Here is a 19,805-nt window from a genome sequence, read left to right on the forward strand (position 1 = left end):
GATATTGGCATAGAAAGTATGCTTATTAAGTTTGCGGATGATACCAAACTGGGAGGGATTGCAACTGCTTTGGAGGACAGGGTCATAATTCAAAATGATCTGGACAAATTGGAGAAATGGTCTGAGTTAAACAGGATGAAGTTTAACAAAAACAAATGCAAAGTGCTCCACTTAGGAAGGAACAATCAGTTTCACACATACAGAATGGGAAGAGACTGTCTAGGAAGGAGTACGGCAGAAAGGGATCTAGGGGTTATAGTGGACCACAAGCTAAATATGAGTCAATAGTGTGATGCTGTTGCAAAAAAAGCAAACATGATTCTGGGATGTATTAACAGGTGTGTTGTGAGCAAGACACGAGAAGTCATTCTTCCACTCTACTCTGCTCTGGTTAGGCCTCAGCTGGAGTATTGTGTCCAGTTCTGGGCACCGCATTTTAAAAAAGATGTGGAGAAATTGGAAAGGGTCCAGAGAAGAGCAACAAGAATGATTAAAGGTCTTGAGAACATGACCTATGAAGGAAGGCTGAAAGAATTGGGTTTGTTTAGTTTGGAAAAGAGAAGACTGAGAGGGGACATGATAGCATTTTTCAGGTATTTAAAAGGGTGTCATAAGAAGGAGATTTCAGAGTGGCAGCCGTGTTAGTCTGTATCCGCAAAAAGAACAGGAGTACTTGTGGCACCTTAGAGACTAACAAATTTATTAGAGCATAAGCTTTCTTAGCCTCTAAGGATAGAACAAGAAGCAATGGGTTTAAACTGCAGCAAGGGAGGTCTAGGTTGGACATTAGGAAAAAGTTCCTAACTGTCAGGGTGGTTAAAGACTGGAATAAATTGCCTAGGGAGGTTGTGGAATCTCCATCTCTGGAGATATTTAAGAGTAGGTTAGATAAATGTCTATCAGGGATGGTCTAGACAGTATTTGGTCCTGCCATGTGGGCAGGGGACTGGACTCGATGACCTCTCGAGGTCCCTTCCCATCCTAGAATCTATGAATCTATATCCAAAGTAAGTGACTCATCTCACATATTTTTCTTCCAATGGATCAAAGGGGGCAGGCTGAGGAGTGCACAGACATGAAGGCTCTGACATAGCAGAGGTCTGGGAGGGAGGCTTCTGAAACCAAGATGAAAGCATCGTTCCTCTGTGCATCACCCAATAAAGGCTGATGGACCAATAATATAACAAGATAGAGGGAAATGTGGTGTAACGGTGCTTGTGCATAGACATAACCAGAACAGAGGCACAAGGGGGCATTCATCCTCCTCTTCGTGTCCAGCTGTGGTCAGCCACAGGACTCATGCATTGTAATTCCTGGTCTCTCCCCTTTCCTCCTGGCTTTTTCATTGTTTGGACTCTTGTCATGTTGCCATGTCCCCTGCCATCCTCCCCCTTGGCTGTCTGCAGATTGCTGGCCTTGCAGAGCTCCTTCTGCAGCATCAGGAGTGGAATGGACCAGTGCAGAAGAGGTGGCTGTCCTCCCTGCTCCGTGGCCTGGGCCGGATGCATGTAGCATGTCCTCTCCGCCTATGGGTTTAGGGACAGGGTCTAACTTTGGCCTGGTCTACACTAGGAGTTTATGTCGAATTTAGCTGCATTAAATCGAATTAACTCTGCACCCGTCCACACAACAAAGCTATTTAGTTCGACATAGAGGTCTCTTAAATTCAACTTCTGTACTCCTCCCCAACGAGGGGAGTAGCGCTAAATTCGACATGGCCAGGTCAAATTAGGGTAGGTGTGGATGGAAATCGACGCTAATAGCTCCGGGAGCTATCCCACAGTGCACCACTCTGTTGACGCTCTGGACAGCAGTCCGAGCTCGGATGCTCTGACCAGCCACACAGGAAAAGCCCCGGGAAAATTTGAATTCCTTTTCCTGTCTGGGCAGTTTGAATCTCATTTCCTGTTTGGACATCGTGGCGAGCTCAGCAGCACTGGCAACGATGCAGAGCTCTCCAGCAGAGATGGCTATGCAATCTCAGAATAGAAAGAGGGCCCCAGCATGGACTGATTGGGAAGTCTTGGATCTGATCGCTGTGTGGGGCAAGGAGTTCGTGCTTTCGGAGCTGCGATCGAAAAGACAGAATGCAAAGATCTACGAGAAGATCTCCAAAGCCATGACAGAGAGAGGATACAGCCGGGATGCAACGCAATGCCGCGTGAAAATCAAGGAGCTGAGACAAGGGTACCAGAAGACCAAAGAGGCAAACGGACGCTCCGGATCACAGCCCCAGACATGCCGTTTCTACGAGACACTGCATTCCATCCTAGGTGCGGCTGCCACCACTACCCCACCACTGACCGTGGACTCTGAGGATGGGATATTGTCAACGCCCGCTTCCTCGGAGATGGTAATGGATGGGGAAGATGAGGAAGGAGATGAGGAGGACGAGGCAGTCGACAGCGCTTACAACGCTGATTTTCCAGACAGCCAGGATCTCTTCATCACCCTCACAGAGATCCCCTACCAACCGTCCCCAGGCGTTAACCCGGACCCAGAATCAGGGGAAGGATCAGCCGGTAAGTGTTTTAAACATGTAAACATTTATTTAGAACAGAACATTAATATTAACTGTGGGTTTTTCATGATTAGATTGTCCTAGGCACTTAAAGTTTTAGTCTTTGGCAGTGCAACTGCTGCAAAAAAATCTAACAATGTCCGGTATATCTTGATTGGTTTGCCCTAGGCACTCTACTGTTTAGTCCTTGCCAGTGCAGCTACAGTAAAATTCGGTCTATATGTCCTGGGATAGAGCAGAAATCCTCATGGGACATCTCCATGAAGCTCTCCTGGAGGTAATTGGAAAGCCTTTGCATGAGGTTCCTTGGGAGAGCGGCCTTGTTGTGTCCTCCGTAGTATGAAACGTTTCCACGCCAGGCTATCATCAAATACTCTGGTATCATTGCCTTGCACAGCATGGCGGCATACGGCCCTGGTCTTTGCAGGCTTTCACGAAGCATGCGTTCTTTGTCGCTGTCTGAAATCCGCATCAGAGTGATGTCGCTCATGGTGACCTGCTTTGAATTAGGGGAATGTTAGTATTGGGACTGCTTGCCTGTTCCTTTACAGAACTGTAACCGGCGGTTTACAGCCATGCGGTGAAGGTGGGAGAGGGGCAGCATAGAGGGATCTTTCCCGGGGACAGCCGCGGCGGGGTGGGACAGGGGCAGAGTTCAGGCTTGCCGGATTGCTGGCAGCAGGAACTGGCCAACGCTAGGAGCATTGCTTTGAACGTCAAAGTAGGGCAGTGCTATTATTAAAGTTTTAAGGTGCCACAAGTCTACGGCTTACCATGTCAGCCTGCTACCCAAATTCCGCTGTCCTGTTCCGCTTCTGTGATCTGCACTGCAAGACCCCAGGGACTGAATGCGAAGGCCGAAAATTTGACCTTGTCCTGAGTGCGCATGTGATAGGTGCTGTGAATGGTCTTGTTCACAGAGAAAGACTATTTTCTTTGTTCACCAAAAAATTTATCTTTCTGAGGAAGTCACTCCCTTTTTCCCATCCCACAGCTGTGACTGTCTCCCGACCTACCCGGTCATCAGACTCCCAGAGGCTGGCGCAGATTATGCGTAGAAAGAAAAGGACACGGGACGACATGTTCTCAGAATTTATGGACTGCTCCCGAGCCAACCCTGCAGACTCAGTGGAGGGAGAACATGTCCCAATACCAGCGAGCACACAGCGAATGGGAGGAGAGGTGACGGCAGGAAGACCAGCAGGCGACTCAAACGCTGCTTGTACTAATGAGGGAGCAAACGGACACGCTCCGGCACCTTGTAGATGTTCTGCAGGACCAGAGGCAGGAGGATAGAGCCCCGCTGCAGTCTATCTGTAACCACCATCCCCCGCCACAAAGTCCCATACCCCCCTCACCCAAAGTACCAAGAAGGAGGGGCGGCAGAGTCCGTGAAAACTGTCACTCTACCCCTGCAGACTGCTCAAGTGGCAGAAGGCTGTCATTCCCCAAAATTTGATAAGTCCTTTCCTTCCCGCCTCACCCAAGCCCCCATCCCAGTTTCATCCCCTAACTGTCTAGTTGCTAATAAAAAATACGTTTCTGTTAATTACTGTTTCCATCATGTTTCTTTAGAGGACAGTCTGTTTGAAGGGGGAAAAGGGGGTTGGTACAGACACAGGGGCAGGTTCAGCAGCAGTTCACACACACAGTGCAGTCACTAGGCACCCTGGTCAGTCTGGGAGGTGGTTTTCATTTTCTGTGTGTGTGGGGGGGGGCTATGTGACTTTGTGGCGGGGGAGGGCGGTTAGAGATCTTATGCAGCGGTCCTTAGCCTGGATCACAGAGCCACGCAGCAGTGGATCTGTAACTGTCCTCCCCCTGCCACAAAGTCACATAGCCCCCACACACAGAGTCCCGAACAGGAGGGGTGGCAGACTCCGTTGAAACAATCAGTCCACCAGTGCAGACGACTGTAGAAGCAGGAGCCTGTCATTCCTCGAGTTTAGAAGCGTCCTTTGCATCACTACACTACACCCGCTCCCCACCACAGTCTGCGTCCCAGTTTCAACACTTTACCACGAAAACAGTAATAAAGAAAACATTGTTCATTAACAAATTTTCAGTGATTTTATTTTTAAACGTGGGTTGGAAGGGGGTGAACGGGGTATGAAACTGGAGAGGATAGTGAACATTCACTGGGTAAAGAAACGGGGGCAGGTTCAGCTTCTCTGTAAACAAACTAAATAGTCACAGGTTACCCTGCTCACTCTGGAACCTAGCTTTCAAAGCCTCCCGGATGCACAGCGCGTCCCGCTGGGCTCTTCTAATCGCATGGCTGTCTGGTTGGGTGTAATCAGCAGCCAGGCGACTTGCCTCAACCTCCCACCCTGCCATAAAGGTCTCCCCCTTGCTCTCACAGAGATTGTGGAGCACACAGCAAGCTGCAATAACAATGGGGATATTGGTTTCGCTGAGATCAGAGCGAGTCAGTAAGCTTCTCCATCTCCCCTTGAGACGTCCAAAAGCACACACCACCACCATTCTGCACTTGCTCAGACAGTAGTTGCAGAGTTCCTTTTCACTGTCCAGGGCGCCTGTATAGGGCTTCATGAGCCAGGGCATTAGCGGGTAGGCTGGGTCCCCGAGGATCACTATAGGCATCTCAACATCCCCAACAGTTATTTTGTGGTCCGGGAAGTAAATACCTTCCTGCAGCCATCTAAACAGACCAGAGTTCCTGAAAACACGAGCGTCATTAACCTTGCCCGGCCATCTGACGTTGATGTTGGTAAAACGTCCCCTATGGTCCACCAGTGCTTGCAGCACCATTGAAAAGTAGCCCTTTCGGTTAATGTACTGGCTGGCCTGGTGGTCCAGTCCCAGGATAGGGATGTGAGTTCCATCTATAGCCCCACCGCAGTTTGGGAATCCCATCGCGGCGAAGCCATCTATGATGACCTCCACGTTTCCCAGGGTCACTACCTTTGACAGCAGTACATCAACGATTGCGTTGGCTACTTGCATCACAACAACCCCCACGGTAGATTTGCCCACGCCAAAGTGGTTTGCGACTGACCGGTAGCTGTCTGGCGTTGCAAGCTTCCAGAGGGCTATGGCCACTCGCTTCTGGACAGTCAGGGCTGCTCGCATCCGGGTGTCCTTGCGCTTCAGGGCAGGGGACAGCAACTCACAAAGTTCCAGGAAAGTTCCCTTCCGCATGCGAAAGTTTCTCAGCCACTGGGATTCATCCCAGACCTGCAGCACTATGCGGTCCCACCAGTCCGTGCTTGTTTCACGTGCCCAGAATCGCCGTTCCATGGCATCAACATGACCCATTGCCACCATGATGTCCACGGCGCGGGGTCCCGTGCTTTGTGACAGGTCTGTGCCACTTTTAGACTTCATGTCCTCATCGCGCTGCCGTAGCCTCCTCGCCTGATTTCTCAGCATCTGCCTCTGGAAAATGTGGCTGATAAGGTGCGAGGTGTTGACAACGGCCATAACTGCAGCGATGGTCGCAGCGGGCTCCATGCTCGCAGTGCTGTGGCGTCCGCGCTGTCACTCAGCAGAAAAGTGCGTGAACTGATTGCCCGCCAGCGCTTTCAGGGAGGGAGGGTGGGAGAGACGGTTGGATGACGACAGTTACCCAAAACCACCCTTGACACATTTTTTTCCCCAGCAGGCATTGGGGGCTCGACCCAGAATTCCAATGGGCAGCGGGGACTGCGGGAACTGTGGGATAGCTGCCCACAGTGCACCGCTTCCAATGTCGACGCTTGCCCCGTTAGTGTGGACTCACACAGTCGAATTCCTGTCCTTAGTGTGGATACACACGTTCGACTTTGTAATATCGATTCCACATATTCGATTTAAGTGAAATCGAACTACTCTTGTAGTGTAGACATACCCTTTGTCTTTATGAAGAGACCTGTAGAGATTAATGGTGATGAAACCAACAGGGCTTCATAGCAGTCACTGTAAAACCCCACAGGACCTGAATTTCTGCAGCCTGTGCCTTGTGTGGCCATTTATACCTGTGCAAAGGAAGTGGGATCTGAGCTCCTGTTCTGATCTGGGAGCATGTTACACCCGCGCTGCCCCTACTTTGCATTGGCGCATGTGACTGCACAAGGTGCAGGGCAGGGGAAAATCAGTCCCATAGGCTTTAAGAGAGAATAAGCTCCTTGGTACGTGTGTTTGACCCATCCTGTGCCATGCTATAGCCCGGACGGCATCCTCCGATCAGATCTACAGGGTGGTTTCCAGCACACAACTCTCTAGGGCTCTCCCAGAGGGTGCTGACAGGCACACCATGGCAAATCTAGGGTAACCATTGCCCTCTCCGGAGTTACTCTGCATTCTCACCAGTGCAGCCAAGAGCAGAATTGAGCCTAGTGACTAAGGGTACGTCTACACAGCAACCTGAGAGGTGCAACTGCAGCAGGTGTAGACATATGCAAGCTAGCCCTTGCTGCTGCGGCGTCACTGCTGCTCTTATGCAAGCGAGCTAGATCGAAGCTAGCGTGGGTATATATACGCCTCTGAGTGTAGTGTAGTGCAGTGATATCTGAGTGCAGTGACACCTATGAGTGCAGTGTAGACCGGTCCTTAGAGTTGGGCAATTCTGTATCCCCTCCCCAAACCTCCTGAAAAATCCAGGCACCCTGGAAGTGGTCCTTTGACTGGCACACTCTTGCCATCTCTCCAGCTGCCTGTGATGCGCTGACGAGGAGCATTCGTGCCTGCACCAGGCCAGAGCATGTAGCTATCTGCTGTGATTGCCCCACGGGTTTGGAATTTCTTCTCTCCCAGGCTCTCCTCCTCTTGTATCTGCCCATCAATGCCTGGCTGTCAGCAGGCGTTCCCGCCTCATGCTGCATCACAGATTGACAGGGTCAGAGGAAGTGCCAATTAGCTAGTGTGACTTACGCACCTGACATGGAAGACGGCAACAAACCCTAAATCACACCTGCTCTGAATACGCAGAGCGCGTAGGCGCGGACGGGAGGCATTTCCATCAGCTGAGTGAGCATTTCAGCCTGTATTACGTAAATGTTTCCCATAAAGAACCGCTAGACATTTCGTATGGGAGCCAGGGAAAGGCAGCCACTGGTGTTTGATTGCTAGGGTCCTGAACGCAGGAACGGAGCCATGGCCCTCAGTACAGAACGGATCTGGGTTGCAGGACGTGGCATCTCCTAATCTGCTCTGGATCATCAGCACTTGAAGCGTGAGGTCCCCTTGCCTGACAAATACAGACACACTGAGGGCTACAGTGCCCGCTGGAAACATGGTTCTAGAATCATAGAATATCCGGGTTGGAAGGGACCCCAGAAGGTCATCTAGTCCAACCCCCTGCTCAAAGCAGGACCAATCCCAACTACCTCACATGTAGACAGGACCTTACCTCTATTCCAGCCAGGCTACAGCCCCGCTCAAGCTGCCTCCTTCTTATCAAGTGAATTTAGTTCTGGGGGGAAGTGCTGGCCTGAGGGCCCTGGGGACCAGGCCTCTCTTGATCTCCAAAAAGGGCACATCATGGGCAGTGGCAGTGCAGGCTTCTCTCCCCAGCCTCACCTTCACTGTTCCCCTCCTGCCTTGGCAGAAGGCCCTCTAGAGCTGAGTGAACAAGAAGGGGACATAAAAGTTTCCAAATGTGCTCCATGCCATGACCTCCCCCTGGCAGTTGTAGAATATCCCCCACAAGTGCCCCCTAATGCTCAGGGTTTATTGGCTTAATGGACTTTCCTTAAATCTCCCTGTCCCCACAAACGCTCGTCTGCCTCTCTTACTTTCATTTCTTTTCTTTTCCTCTCTCCAAAAAAAGTCTTTTGGTATCTTCCTCTTTTGTGGTTCAGCATCTGAGGGTGCCATTGTCCGACACATCTGACAGCCGGCCCATCTGACATTATGGATGGGCTAGACAATGCACATGAGAGCAGACACACATGAAATCACGTGTAAAGGCAGACGTGATAGAAGACTAGAGCTGGTGAGAAAATGGAATTTCCATCCTGGGAGAAATTGTGACATTTTGAAAATTTTTGCAGAATGGAAAGTCCAAAAAACAAACAAACAAACCCCACCACCAATTTGGAAACATCAAAATTACCTTATTGAAACATTTTGCCCCAATAAATAGAACATAATGAATAGCTGCACTGCATGTAGCATGAGACCATGCCCAAGAGCAGGTTTGCTTAGCACTCTGGAGAGGGCCTCACACAACAGAAGATGACACACGCCTAGTGCAACCAGGATTCATTGCAGGGAAGAGATGCGTAACAAGCAGAGGGGACAGTGACCTGAGCTTCAGGTGTGGAAGACTATGAGCCTCCAGCCCTGAGGGTTTGAATCTCAGCTCCCAGGAGTTCCCTGAAGTTTATTGTGGAGTTAGAGTGACTTCTGCCCTCACTTTCCTTTGATGGAGTCTCCAGCGACCTGTGCCTCGGCAGGAGGCAGATTGCAGCAAATTGAGGCTCCTGCTTTGCCTTTGTGCAGTGTGGTGGCAGGGCCATTCACTCCTGCCCTGTCTCTCCCGCACTTTTCCTCTGGCTTCAGGCCAAAGCAATTTGTTGCCTTGAAATTACCTTCAGCGGAAGTCATTACAACCAAAGGCAGGGCTGTGTAATCAGACTCAGATGAGATTCCTCACCAGCAGGCTTTGGGATGGAGGGAGGGAAGGTGGGCCCAGGGAATGGTTACAGACCCACAGTAACAATGCAGCTGGCAGTGCACCGGGCACCCAAGCCAGGCTGGGAACACCCACACCACACTGGCTCCAGATGGGGTGCCTGGTGCTTTGGAAAACTGAGAAGCTGAGTGACGGTTGGCCCCAGCCGCAAGACTCTCATGAACTGCAGTGGGCTGCGGATGAGTCCTTCACATCCACTGCAGCCAGTCACGCACGTTTCATCACGACTTCTTGTCGGCAGCAAAACAGCTTTTCGACAACATGGAGATTCGGGCTTTGTTTTCAACCCCATTTTTTGGGCAGAAAAACCTGGAATATTTTGACAAATATCCTTGCCAGTGTCAAATGTTCATTTTTGTCTAATTGCAAACACAGCAGGGAGGAGCAGAGCATTCTTTGCTTTTCATTCTCCTAGTGGTGCTTCCTGATTAGTGCCATCTGGTAATGCTCATTTGCTGCTCAGGGGGTCGATCTGAAACTACTGGTCTCTCTCGTGGCATATTCTGCACAGGTCTTGTGATAGACACTCTGTGCGGGTGGAGGGAGCTAGGCTAGCAGCTCCTGGAGGCTGAAGCCACAGAACACGGGCAGAGGAAGAGCAAGTGTAATCCATGCTAGGGGAGTGTGGGTCTTTGCCCCACTAAGGAGAGAGGTTAATGAGCACCGAGCTGGAGGGCCAACAGCTAGGGCTCTGATGCGTGTAGTGTTCAGCCTCCTTGGCGCTGTGCTCTAGGACGATGGGTGGGAGATACAACCTTTAGCTAGCAAGGGGCAGAGAGCACTTGTTCACGGAGCAGCCTCCTGGCCAAGTGGGTCATCAGAAACCCCACCTACAGTGGGAGTTTGTCCCCCTCACTGGGACATTCTGTAGGCTGGCCGAGGGGGCTGATGAAAACGCCTGCTGCAGGGCATCGGTACGGCTGAGGATTCTGCAGAAAAGGCCAGGCCTCAGGTCTCGTCTGGTCTCACCCGCAAGTCCTCAGCGAGGGAAGAGGACCCATCCAGCCGCACTCTCTGAACAGCTGTGGGGACTGGTGGGGAGGCTGGGCTGCTTCCTGAGGAGCCAGTCTCTGCGCTGCCTTTGCTAATCACAAGGCAGCGGCACTTCCCAGCAAGACATTAATCATCGCTAATAACCCTATCCAGCAGTAATTGCTACCTTTGGAGTGCAGCTGGAAGTGCCTGAATTACCTCTCCTCTCCTGTGCATCCTCCTGGCTCCATGCTCTTCGCCAGCTGACTGGGCAAGAGAAGCAGAGATTCCTTTTGGTTTGGGGATTAGCATGGGGGGCTGCAGTGAACAAAGGGCCAGAATAATTCAGGTGCGGGTGGGCAGAGCTGCCCAGGGAGCCCGAGCACAGGAAGAGGGATGGAGTAACAAACCAGCCCCTCATTACACCCATCCACCGACCCAGGGCGCAGGACCCGGGCTCTTCTCTCAGGCCTGGCACTGAGCTGCTGGGTGACCCTGGGTAAGTCACTTCCCGTCTCAGTATCTCTGGTCCCTCTGTTAATGCCTGGGAACTTCTCTGAGAGGCGGGGGCAGAAGGGCTGGAACAAGGCAAAGAGCCAATATTATCACTCTTGTCTTTATTCAGTCAGCATAGCTCCCCTGGGAGCAGAGCCAAGGCAGGCACTGTGCTCCCAGGGCTGCGCACCAAGCGCTTTCAGTACCGAAAACCATCGCGGCTGTGCGAGGCACGACGCTCTCACTCCGTCTCTGCCCAGCTCAGGCCTTGTGCTCTGCCCACCGTGCTGCTTACAGCCTCGTTGATGCTCTGAGCCACGTAGTCCAGATTGTGCGAGTTGATGCTGCAGACACTGACCTGGCCGCTCCCGAGAAGATAGATGTGTTTGTGCTTCTCTAGGAAAGCCACCTGGGACGCTAGCAAAAGACACAAGCCTCATTAGTCGCCTACGATCCCGAGCCCAGAGCAGGGGTGTGGCCGAGTGACCCAAGAACAGGCCGGGAGACAGGAGTCAAGGGGTTCTAGGCAAGGCCCGGTGCCTCAGTTTCCCAGTCTGTTAAATGGGACTAGAGCAAAAGAACCATCCAATGAAGTGGGTTTTAGCCCACAAAAGCTTATGCTCAAATAAATTTGTTAGTCACTAAGGTGCCACAAGTACTCCTCGTTGTTTTTGCAGATACAGACTAACACGGCTGCTACTCTGAAACCACTCAAGGAGTGCGGCAGTTCAAATCACTCAAAGGTATTACCTCTCCCATACCCCCCAATCACAAGGTGACAGAAGGGCAAAAGATGGACTGACTCGTTACCCAGCAGGAGCAAGGATAGGCTGCTGCCCAGCTTCTTAGGATGAAAGGCCTTTCCCAGTGCCCTGGCTCACTGCCACAGCAGGGACTGGAGGAGTGCAAGGTTCACACTGTTGCCCAGGACTCTGGCTTTCCAGGCTCAGCGCAGAGGAGGGGCAGGACGGGTACTTACGAAGCAGCCCGGTGAAGCTGCGTGTCCCTGACTGGGCCGTGAGGTGCTCCCAGCAGCCAGGCGTACCCAGGATCCGCAGCTTCTCCTTCAGCTTCTCCCGGATCAGCATGATCTTTTCCGCCAGCATCCGGAGACTCTGCTTCCTGCAGGGCGCAGTGGGAGGGTTATGGGGATCTCACTTCCCCTTCCAAGGGGCTAATGGCTTCACTGGGCTAGGGGGGCCCTTCCTGAGCTCCCCAACCCCATCTCACACGACCTATCCAGGTCCGGCGAGGCAGGTCCTGGCTGCTCTGGGTAGACAGCAATGATTGCATGCCCCTTTTAGTCACAGAAGGGGTTTGTCACAGGGTGACTGGCCCCTGCAAGAAAGGAAGCAGGGTTCAGGCACCCAGACTGATTACTTGCAGCCCAACGGGGCTTAAGGAAGGTACCTGGGTCTTAAAAAGGGGGAGACAGCTGCAGAGGAGGAGGCATCTGCCTGCAGACCCTGCAGGAAGTAAGAAGGTCCCTGGAGGGCCCTGTGGCAGCAGGGAGAAGGTGCCAGGAGGGAAGCCTGGGCTTGAGGCACGAGATGGCGGAAGGAAGGCAGACACTCCAGGAGGAGGGGCTGGCCAGCTGGGCACTGGGATGAATGTCTGAGTTCTATTTTGAAAGACTTTGTGCAGGATGTAATAAACTGGACCCCAGAAGGGGGCATGCTTTGAATATCTGAACTGTGTGGGCTTTTTAATGGAGCCTGAGTGATGGGGAAACTGAGGCAGATTTCATCAGCACCATACTTGGCCAGAGGGGGCACTGCAGGTCAGGTATGCCCTTTGAGGGGTTTTCCCCCAGTGTCTCCTCCCCCGCACCCCAGAGCTGGCTGCAATTTGCAAAGCACTGTAGGCTGCTCCAGAATGAAAGGGGCCCTGGGCGCGCCTAAGGCTGTAACCCTTGTGTCCTGCCGGAAAGTGTGGATTATGTGGCCTGGCGCACACAGCGCAGCAGCAGTCGCTCACTCTCCCCCTTACCACTTGTTCAGCAGGGCCGGGTTGTTCAGCACCATGGCGATGACCCGGGCTCCCAAACTGGCAGGAGTGGCCCACGTTCCCGTCACTTGCTTCTGCAGCTGGGAGCGGATTCCCACCAGTGTCTCGTTGTCCCTCGCCACCACGATCAGGTTCCCCACCCGCTCATCTGCCCAGGCGACAAGAGCAGCGTGGCAGGACGGACGGACGCCCCCTACATGCAAAGGGCCCCTCTCTGGCCCCAGAGCCAGCCCTACCCCAGCCTTTGCCCTTCCCACCCCCAACTCCTTCAGCCAGTGGACACCACCCCACCATCCCTGCTGTGGGGAGAGAGCCAGTTCATTCCGTTTTGTTCCCTGCAGTCTCCAGGTGTCCTTTCCACTGCCTGCAGCGACACCTGGTGCCTGCTTGGGGGTCCGGCATTGCCTTCGGGCAGGTACCCGGGCTAGTTGTATTCTAGCTACAATGAGCAGTGAGAACGCTGCCGCCTGGGCTGCAAGGCCCACCCTGACCCGCTCGGGGGTGCACTGGCTTGTGCAGCTGGTCGGGGTACATCGCCATCCGCTGCCGTCCACCAGGGCCGGCTCTAGCTTTTTTGCTGCCCCAAGCAGCAAAAAAAAGCGTCGCCCCCCAGACACCCCGCCGAGCGCCGGGCCGCGCCGCCCCCCCCGCCGAGCGCCATCGGAACCCCCCCGAGCGCCGCCCCCCTGAGCCGCCCCCCCGCCGAGCGCCGGAGCCCACCCCCCCCGCGCCGAGCGCCGCCGGAACCCCCCCCCTCCGAGCGCCGAGCCCCGCGACGCCCCCCGCCACCGGAGCCCGCCCCCGCCCCCTGCCAAGCGCCGCCGGAAACCCCCTCCAGCGCCGTGCCCACGCCGCACCCCCCCGCCGAGCGCTGAGCCCCGCGCTGCCGGAGCCCGCCCCCGCCCCCCGCCGAGCGCCGCCGGAACCCCCTTCCAGCGCCGCGCCCGTGCCGCCCCCTCGCCAAGCCCCGCGCAACCGGAGCCCGCCCCCCCCAGCGCTGCGCCGGCGGAGCGCCCCCTCCTCCCCCCCGCGGAATGCCCCGCCGCACTCCCCCCGCCACCCCTTACCAGGTGCCGCCCCAAGCATGTGCTTGGGTGCCTGGTGCCTAGAGCCGGCCCTGCCATCCACCCTCCCGGCTGCGTTGTAGAACCAAACAAGGCTGGCCCCTTGTCTCACAGGGGCCCCTGCTGGCGTCACCCTGAGGGGCAGGAGACGCAAGCCCGCCGGGACCATCCCGGCCTCAGAGAGCTTTTAGCAGGTGCCTGAAGCCACAGGAGGAGAGTGGCGGGGAGAAGCCCCCCAAATTAAACACCCTGCTTCAGAAAGTCAAGGCTTCCCTTCCGCCTCCCCTCCAGGGCCGGCGTAACCCATTAGGCGACCTAGGCGGTCGCCTAGGGTGCTGCAATTTGGGGGGCGGCGACCGCGGCGGTATTTCCGCGGCAGGACCTTCCGCTGCCTCTGTGGGGGGCGGCATTTCAGGGCAGCGGAAAAGCTGGCGGCGCTCCTGCTCCCCTCCCAGCTCTCCCCCGGACCCTTGGCACGTGCGGCAGTGAGCCCAGGGACTCACCGTATAAGCCGAAGGTTTTTGAGAAGGATTGGGCGCAGAAGAGCTCAAACCCTTGGGCCACAAAGTGTCGCAGAGCCCAGGCGTCTCTGTCCAGGTCTCCGGAGGCCAGCCCCTGAGCCGGGACATCAAAGAAGGGGAAGAGGCGCTTCCTCTGGGGACACAGCAGGGAACGGAGCACACAGTGAGACACTGTCCAGCGTGGCAGGCAGGGCCAGTGGCGACAGGAGCTGGAGAAAAGCCCCTGCTCTCAGACTTACCCCCATGACCCTGGCAACTTCTTCCCACTGCTTGGGAGTCAGGCCGGTTTCCTCGGGAGCATGCAGCACAACTATGGAGCAGTCCGGGGCACTCTGAAAGCAAGAGAGTGGCTGAGCTGCCAGCACGGGCTGCCCACTGTGAGTCATGAATAGACTTGGGTTTAGGACAAGAAGCACCTGGCAAAGCTCCAGCCAGCTCCATACCTCCAGCACTTCCAGGAATTCTTCTATGGCTACAGCCAGCCTCCCGGTGTCCCAGTAATGGTATGGCCGGATCTCTGTAAAGCCAGCATCTTGGAATATACACCGGAGGCTGTCTGCGGGGACATAAACCAGGCAGGTGAGCAGGGGTGTAGCGGACAGGAATTGGGTACTAGCCCTGGAAATAGCTGATGAGCTCTCTCATGGTGCTCACTGTTAGAAGCTGTTACCCGGGACTCAGCGGTGCCCCGGTGATTTCTTCATAGTGTCATTCTCATGTGAAGAGCTAATGCCCCCAGGGGCTTCATTCAAACTGCTGGTGAGCAAGGCGGAGAAAAGCAATAGCTGTGGGAAAAGCAGAGGGATCCCAGCCCAATTCCTAATGCTGAGCAGAATTCCTGTACACACCAAAATATCACCTGCTCCCAGGCTTAAAACAGCTGGGAGAGCAGTGCCCCTTGGGGATCGTCCGAGCTACACCCCGCGTCTCGGGGGTTACAAACCACCACTAACCCACCAGCAGGCTCAGCAGAGAGGCATGGGGCTGCCCGCGCTGCACCTGGTCGTTAGACACGTTGAGAGTTCTGTTGTGTTTCAGAGCTGCTGTTGCACAGTTAAACGCCGTTTGGTTTTCCTTTGTAACACGACTACCCTGTGCTCACCCTGTTACCGAACTGGCCTTTCCCATGCAAGGTGCTGCCGCCTCCCTGTATCACATATAGAGCAATACTGAAACCAGTGCTCAAGCACACATCACTTACCCCACTGCGACAAGGCAATATAAACCGCTATGGGACTCGGACTATTTGTGTTGTACCAGCGCCGGAGGAATTCGGCTCCAATTCGAACAGCTCCCGTCCCTCCTACTGTGTGAACGCCACCTGCCTGACTTACATGGAGACAAGAGAGCATCATCTTTAACATCAACTGCCTGTTAGACCAATGTCTCAGGGCTGCTGCATCTCTAGTAAACTAGAACATGGTCCCCTCAGAACATGGAAATACCTGCAAGAGATGAGCTATAATGACAGCACCTGAGAGGATGCAGTGCTGCGCAGGGCTTGGAAGAATATCCCTTTGTACATGGGCCCCCTGTCCCACACATTCAAACTAGCCTACTCTGGACACTACCTCCACCGCACACAGTACACAGAACCATGTTTCTGCAATTCGTCAGGGACAATGTACATCCTCCACCAGGAAGCCAAACTAGACAGAAAAGCCCTACCCTGGCTGGCAGCTTCTGTCCTTAGAGCATCTCTCACCCCGAGGCCCCTTCACAAAGGAGGCAGACAGCAGAAAGGGGAAAAAAATAGTTTCACAAAAATTGCCATGATTTTCAATGTTATTTTTCCTCTCCATTGGGAGTGAGATTTTCCAATCGGAACTGTTTTTGTAGGAATCTGTGTGGTTTTCGAATTGTGTCAATGGGCCTAGAGTCTAGGAGAGGTGTTTTTAAAACTGTAGATAACTCAGAATAATCATTTTTATGCACCACTGAAACACAGAGACCTTTTCCTTAGCAAGGTCAGTCTGGTAGTGCCTGAAAGCCCCATTGTGCTAGGTGCAAGAGACAGACCTGCCTCTGCAGACCTTACAGTCTACACAGATACAGCAGGATTACTGGCCCATTTTACAGATGGGGAACTAAGGCACAGAATGATGCAATAACTTTTCACAGGTAGTTGTGGCAGAGCTGGGAATCAAAGCCAGATCGCTGGAGGACCAGGCCAGCATCACCACCAGAAGGCCAGCCTTCAAGGATGATAGCTAAGTAGACCACAGTTAGGAAGTGGACATTCTGTCCAACTGCACACTGGCACTCCCCTCTCCCCAGGTCTTACAAAACGAGCCCTGGGGTCTTTAAAGTCCATGGAAAGCCACCTGGAGATGACAGCTCAGTGGATATTTTCCTGGAGGCAACTTGGCTATTGGCTAGACTGAGGGCTTAGGAATCAGGAAACCGACAGTTGTATTAAAGGGTTGCATCTGGGTTACTGGGGCTGGTGTCTGAGGCACAGGTATGCAGCTAGTAGTGGGAACAGGCAATGCTCACTGGCAGATTTGTTGCCATGGTCTATGGTAGCTCCAGCCAGATCTGCCATTGCACAGTATAACTGCACCTACTCTAGGGAGCTGTAAGGTTGTAATCATATTGGTTACTCACTGATAATTAGAGTGGTACAAAAGCTGTGTGTGGACTGGCCCTAACAGAGAGGGGACAGGGATAGATGGGCCAGGCTGGTTCCTAAAGGCTTGATGAAGTAGCCATAAGTTACCGTGAGAAGCACTGAGCAGGGGCTCAGAAGGTGTAATGGGGGCCCCATGGGGTTTGCCTGCCTATTGAGGGTAGGGGAGAGCTGTATGGTTTCTCTTGCGGGTGGGGTGTCTTTCCAAACTCAGAGATTTCAGCATCCAGCAGCAGCTTGCAGAGTCCATACCCTGTTCTCAATCACAGCACGGCTCTCCCTGCCAAGCGCCAGCTCGGTAGCTGCCCTGGTGAACTCGGGGAACCCAAGCACCGGGAGGTACTCATGGTCCAGGGTTGGGTCATTGGCGATCTGCAGCAGGGTCTGTCTCACGGTTGGGCAGACCCACGCTTTGCCCGTTTCAGTGTGGCAGTCTGCAAGAAGAAAGAACGGGCCAAGCTGTCCACGGGTGACATGTGCATCACTGTCCCTTCTAATGGCCAGGCCCTGGCAGGAGAACAGCCTCCTGCTGCTACTGCCAGTTACTAAGGACTGTGTGGCACAAAAAGCCCTGGTTCAAACTGCTGGTGACCTACATAGGGATACAAGGGTCCATATCATCTGTGCTACAACCCAGCTCCCAACCTCAGCACCCATGGTGTCACCTTTGTCCCAGCCACACACTGTTTGCTAGTTTTTTTTAAGAAATCCTTTCCTTTAAGTAAAATTCTATGTGACACAACTGCTGCTGGGAGGTGCATGTCTGCAGCACTGAAGACTCGTGGCCTTTGTGTAGCCCCCGAGAAGGTACCCAGACAGCAGCAGTTCCAGCTTCTCTTTTTCCCAGAGATGCACTTGGGGACCTCAACCCCCAACCTGCAGGTACCATGCTTTGTGTGCCCAGGCACCTATGGCTAATGCCTGATCCCACTAGTGGCCAACTGGCAGTGGCTGCAGAGACAGCAGGACAAGGTACCCACAGCAGAAGACATGACCAGCAGCAGGTGCTTGGTGGCTCCTCACGTGCAGGACTCCACAGCTCTACAAACAATAACTTATTTCATTGCATCTTTAAGGGGGCTTTTTCTTTAACAGGAGAAAACCAGCTGTTACCACTCTATCTGCCAAAGACATTTGCAATCCTTACAGCCTGGCCGGAGTCAGACAAGGAGCTGTACAAGAAGTCACCTTCCTAGACTGCCTCTCTGTCCCATCTGTACCTTTGCTTCATCACTGCTGACTTCACGCTGTACTGTTGTGCTGAGCGTGAGTTGGGGTCTATTTCACTTCATGCCTCCTCTTTACTGTCATTATGTCTGGTGATGGTGAGAAGGGTGACACCCCCTGGGGAGGTTTGTCACCTTGGTTGTTAACATACCATGCATGAAATCCTGAACCCCCTTAAAGTCAACAGCAAAACTCCCACTGATTTCAACAGGGCAAGGTTTTCACCCCTTTTGTTTGGTAAAGTGAGCAAATGTGATTCAGTCCTAGCAAAGAGAAAACAAACCCAGACTCCCATGACAGGACTTATTTCCAACTCTGAGGGGCTGGAGCTCTTACTCAGGGTCTGTCTACACTGTGAGCTGGGGGTGTAATTCCTAGCTCTCAAGCTAACAGGTTAAAAAAAGGATGTGGCCACAGCAGCATGAGGGGCTAGTTGGCCCAAGCATGTACCCCGCTGAGATGAGGGGCAGCTCACCCTGCTGCTGGTCACACTGCTGTGCACAGCAGCTTGATCAGAGCTAGCATGATTATCCCTCCTTGAGCTGGAATTTACAATGCCCTTGGAAGAGGCGTGGAGCTGTGAATGCTGACCACAGACCCCCATTTTAGGCTCCCCTGCAGTCAGACGACATCCTGTCCTTGGTGGAGAAAAGAGTGCAGCCCAGAGCGTGTGGCACTCAACCAGCAGGACCTACCCCTGTGGTCAAGGTACACCTTGTCAGGGGATGGATCCTCCCGGTAGGCATCCAGGAGCCAGTCCACTTCCCTGGTGAGTGGGACGTCGAGGAAGAGAGAGAGAGCGGCCATAGCCCAGCGTAGGCAGGAGGACCCTGCAGGGTTCACTCTGCTCCTTCACTTGCACCCAAAGGACCTCTCAGCTGCCCCCAGGAGATCCTAGGCTCTGCCAGGCAATGGAATGTTGGCACAGGAGTTGCCCAGGAAACAGCTGCCCGGTGAGCGTTCCGGGTGCAATCCTGGTGCTGAAGGCCCATTGTTAGGTACCTCTGTGATCCACCGATCTGCTCGTCTGCTGCCTCAACTCACGCAGCACCAACGTTTTTCCCTTTGGGCACGTGCGCCGCTGCAGCCTGCTAGGCGCCAGACTCCTGCCTCCCACCCCAGCCCCAGAGCGAGTCACAAGCCAGGAAAATGGGTGTTCATCTGCCTGCGTGGCATGCAGGGGCCCAATCCAGCAGGCAAGCTCAGAAGCCACCTACCGGATCGGGGCCCTCAGACAAGTTCACACGAAACAGCTGGGGGAGGGAGGAGGCACAGCTCCCTATAACTGTTAGTACGGGTGAGTCCCCTATCCACTAGGCTATAGGAGACCCCCAGTTCAAGTCCCCCCTTCTCCTGAAGGGATTTGAATGGGCTCTGTCACCTTTCAAGTGAGTGTCCCATCCACTGGCCTCTGGACTATTCTGAATGGGGAAGCAGATATTTTAAAAAGTGCAAGTTCGGAGGAGAGGCATTAGGCAGCTGAAGTATTGACAGTGCATTTAAGTCACAGTGGCTATGGTATCATTGGAAATTGGGCCTGGCCATGAAGAAAGGCATGTAAAGCAGGAAGAACAGGAGTACTTGGGGCACCTTCGAGACTAACAAATTTATTAGAGCATAAGCTTTCGTGGACTACAGCCCACGAAAGCTTATGCTCTAATAAATTTGTTAGTCTCTAAGGTGCCACAAGTACTCCTGTTCTTTTTGCAGATACAGACTAACACGGCTGCTG

The 19,805-nt window shown here is 53.7% G+C and overlaps 2 protein-coding genes across 2 annotated transcripts; one reads left to right on the forward strand and one right to left on the reverse strand.

The window, feature by feature from the left end:
* Window positions 1-1,609: 1,609 nt before the first annotated feature.
* Window positions 1,610-4,057, forward strand: LOC135981134 (uncharacterized). Its single transcript, XM_065582420.1, has 2 exons — window positions 1,610-2,522; window positions 3,516-4,057. Exons 1-2 carry the CDS (start codon window positions 1,946-1,948, stop codon window positions 3,815-3,817), a joined length of 879 nt encoding a protein of 292 aa, XP_065438492.1. The 5' UTR covers window positions 1,610-1,945; the 3' UTR covers window positions 3,818-4,057.
* Window positions 4,058-4,576: 519 nt separating this feature from the next.
* On the reverse strand, window positions 4,577-18,880 carry GOT1L1 (glutamic-oxaloacetic transaminase 1 like 1). Its single transcript, XM_065582465.1, has 8 exons — window positions 18,769-18,880; window positions 17,099-17,280; window positions 15,419-15,542; window positions 14,457-14,773; window positions 14,200-14,350; window positions 12,615-12,780; window positions 11,605-11,747; window positions 4,577-11,042 (listed from the first exon to the last, which is right to left on the reverse strand). The coding sequence occupies exons 1-8, from the start codon at window positions 18,878-18,880 to the stop codon at window positions 10,867-10,869; spliced, it is 1,371 nt and encodes a 456-aa protein (XP_065438537.1). The 3' UTR covers window positions 4,577-10,866.
* Between the last annotated feature and the right edge of the window lie 925 nt (window positions 18,881-19,805).

The sequence above is a fragment of the Chrysemys picta genome, chromosome 2 (assembly GCF_011386835.1).
Source record: "Chrysemys picta bellii isolate R12L10 chromosome 2, ASM1138683v2, whole genome shotgun sequence".
NCBI classification, from domain to species: Eukaryota; Metazoa; Chordata; order Testudines; family Emydidae; genus Chrysemys; species Chrysemys picta.

Excerpts from the sequence above, each read along its gene's own strand:
- LOC135981134 (XM_065582420.1), top strand. The coding sequence starts at position 1,946 with ATGCAGAGCTCTCCAGCAGAGATGGCTATGCAATCTCAGAATAGAAAG. Across the intron at positions 2,523-3,515 it reads ATCAGGGGAAGGATCAGCCG|CTGTGACTGTCTCCCGACCT; the intron begins GTAAGTGTTTTA and ends CCCATCCCACAG.
- GOT1L1 (XM_065582465.1), bottom strand. The coding sequence starts at position 18,880 with ATGGCCGCTCTCTCTCTCTTCCTCGACGTCCCACTCACCAGGGAAGTG. Across the intron at positions 17,281-18,768 it reads GGTGTACCTTGACCACAGGG|ACTGCCACACTGAAACGGGC; the intron begins GTAGGTCCTGCT and ends TTCTTCTTGCAG. Across the intron at positions 12,781-14,199 it reads AAAAACCTTCGGCTTATACG|ATGAGCGGGTGGGGAACCTG; the intron begins GTGAGTCCCTGG and ends TCGCCTGGGCAG.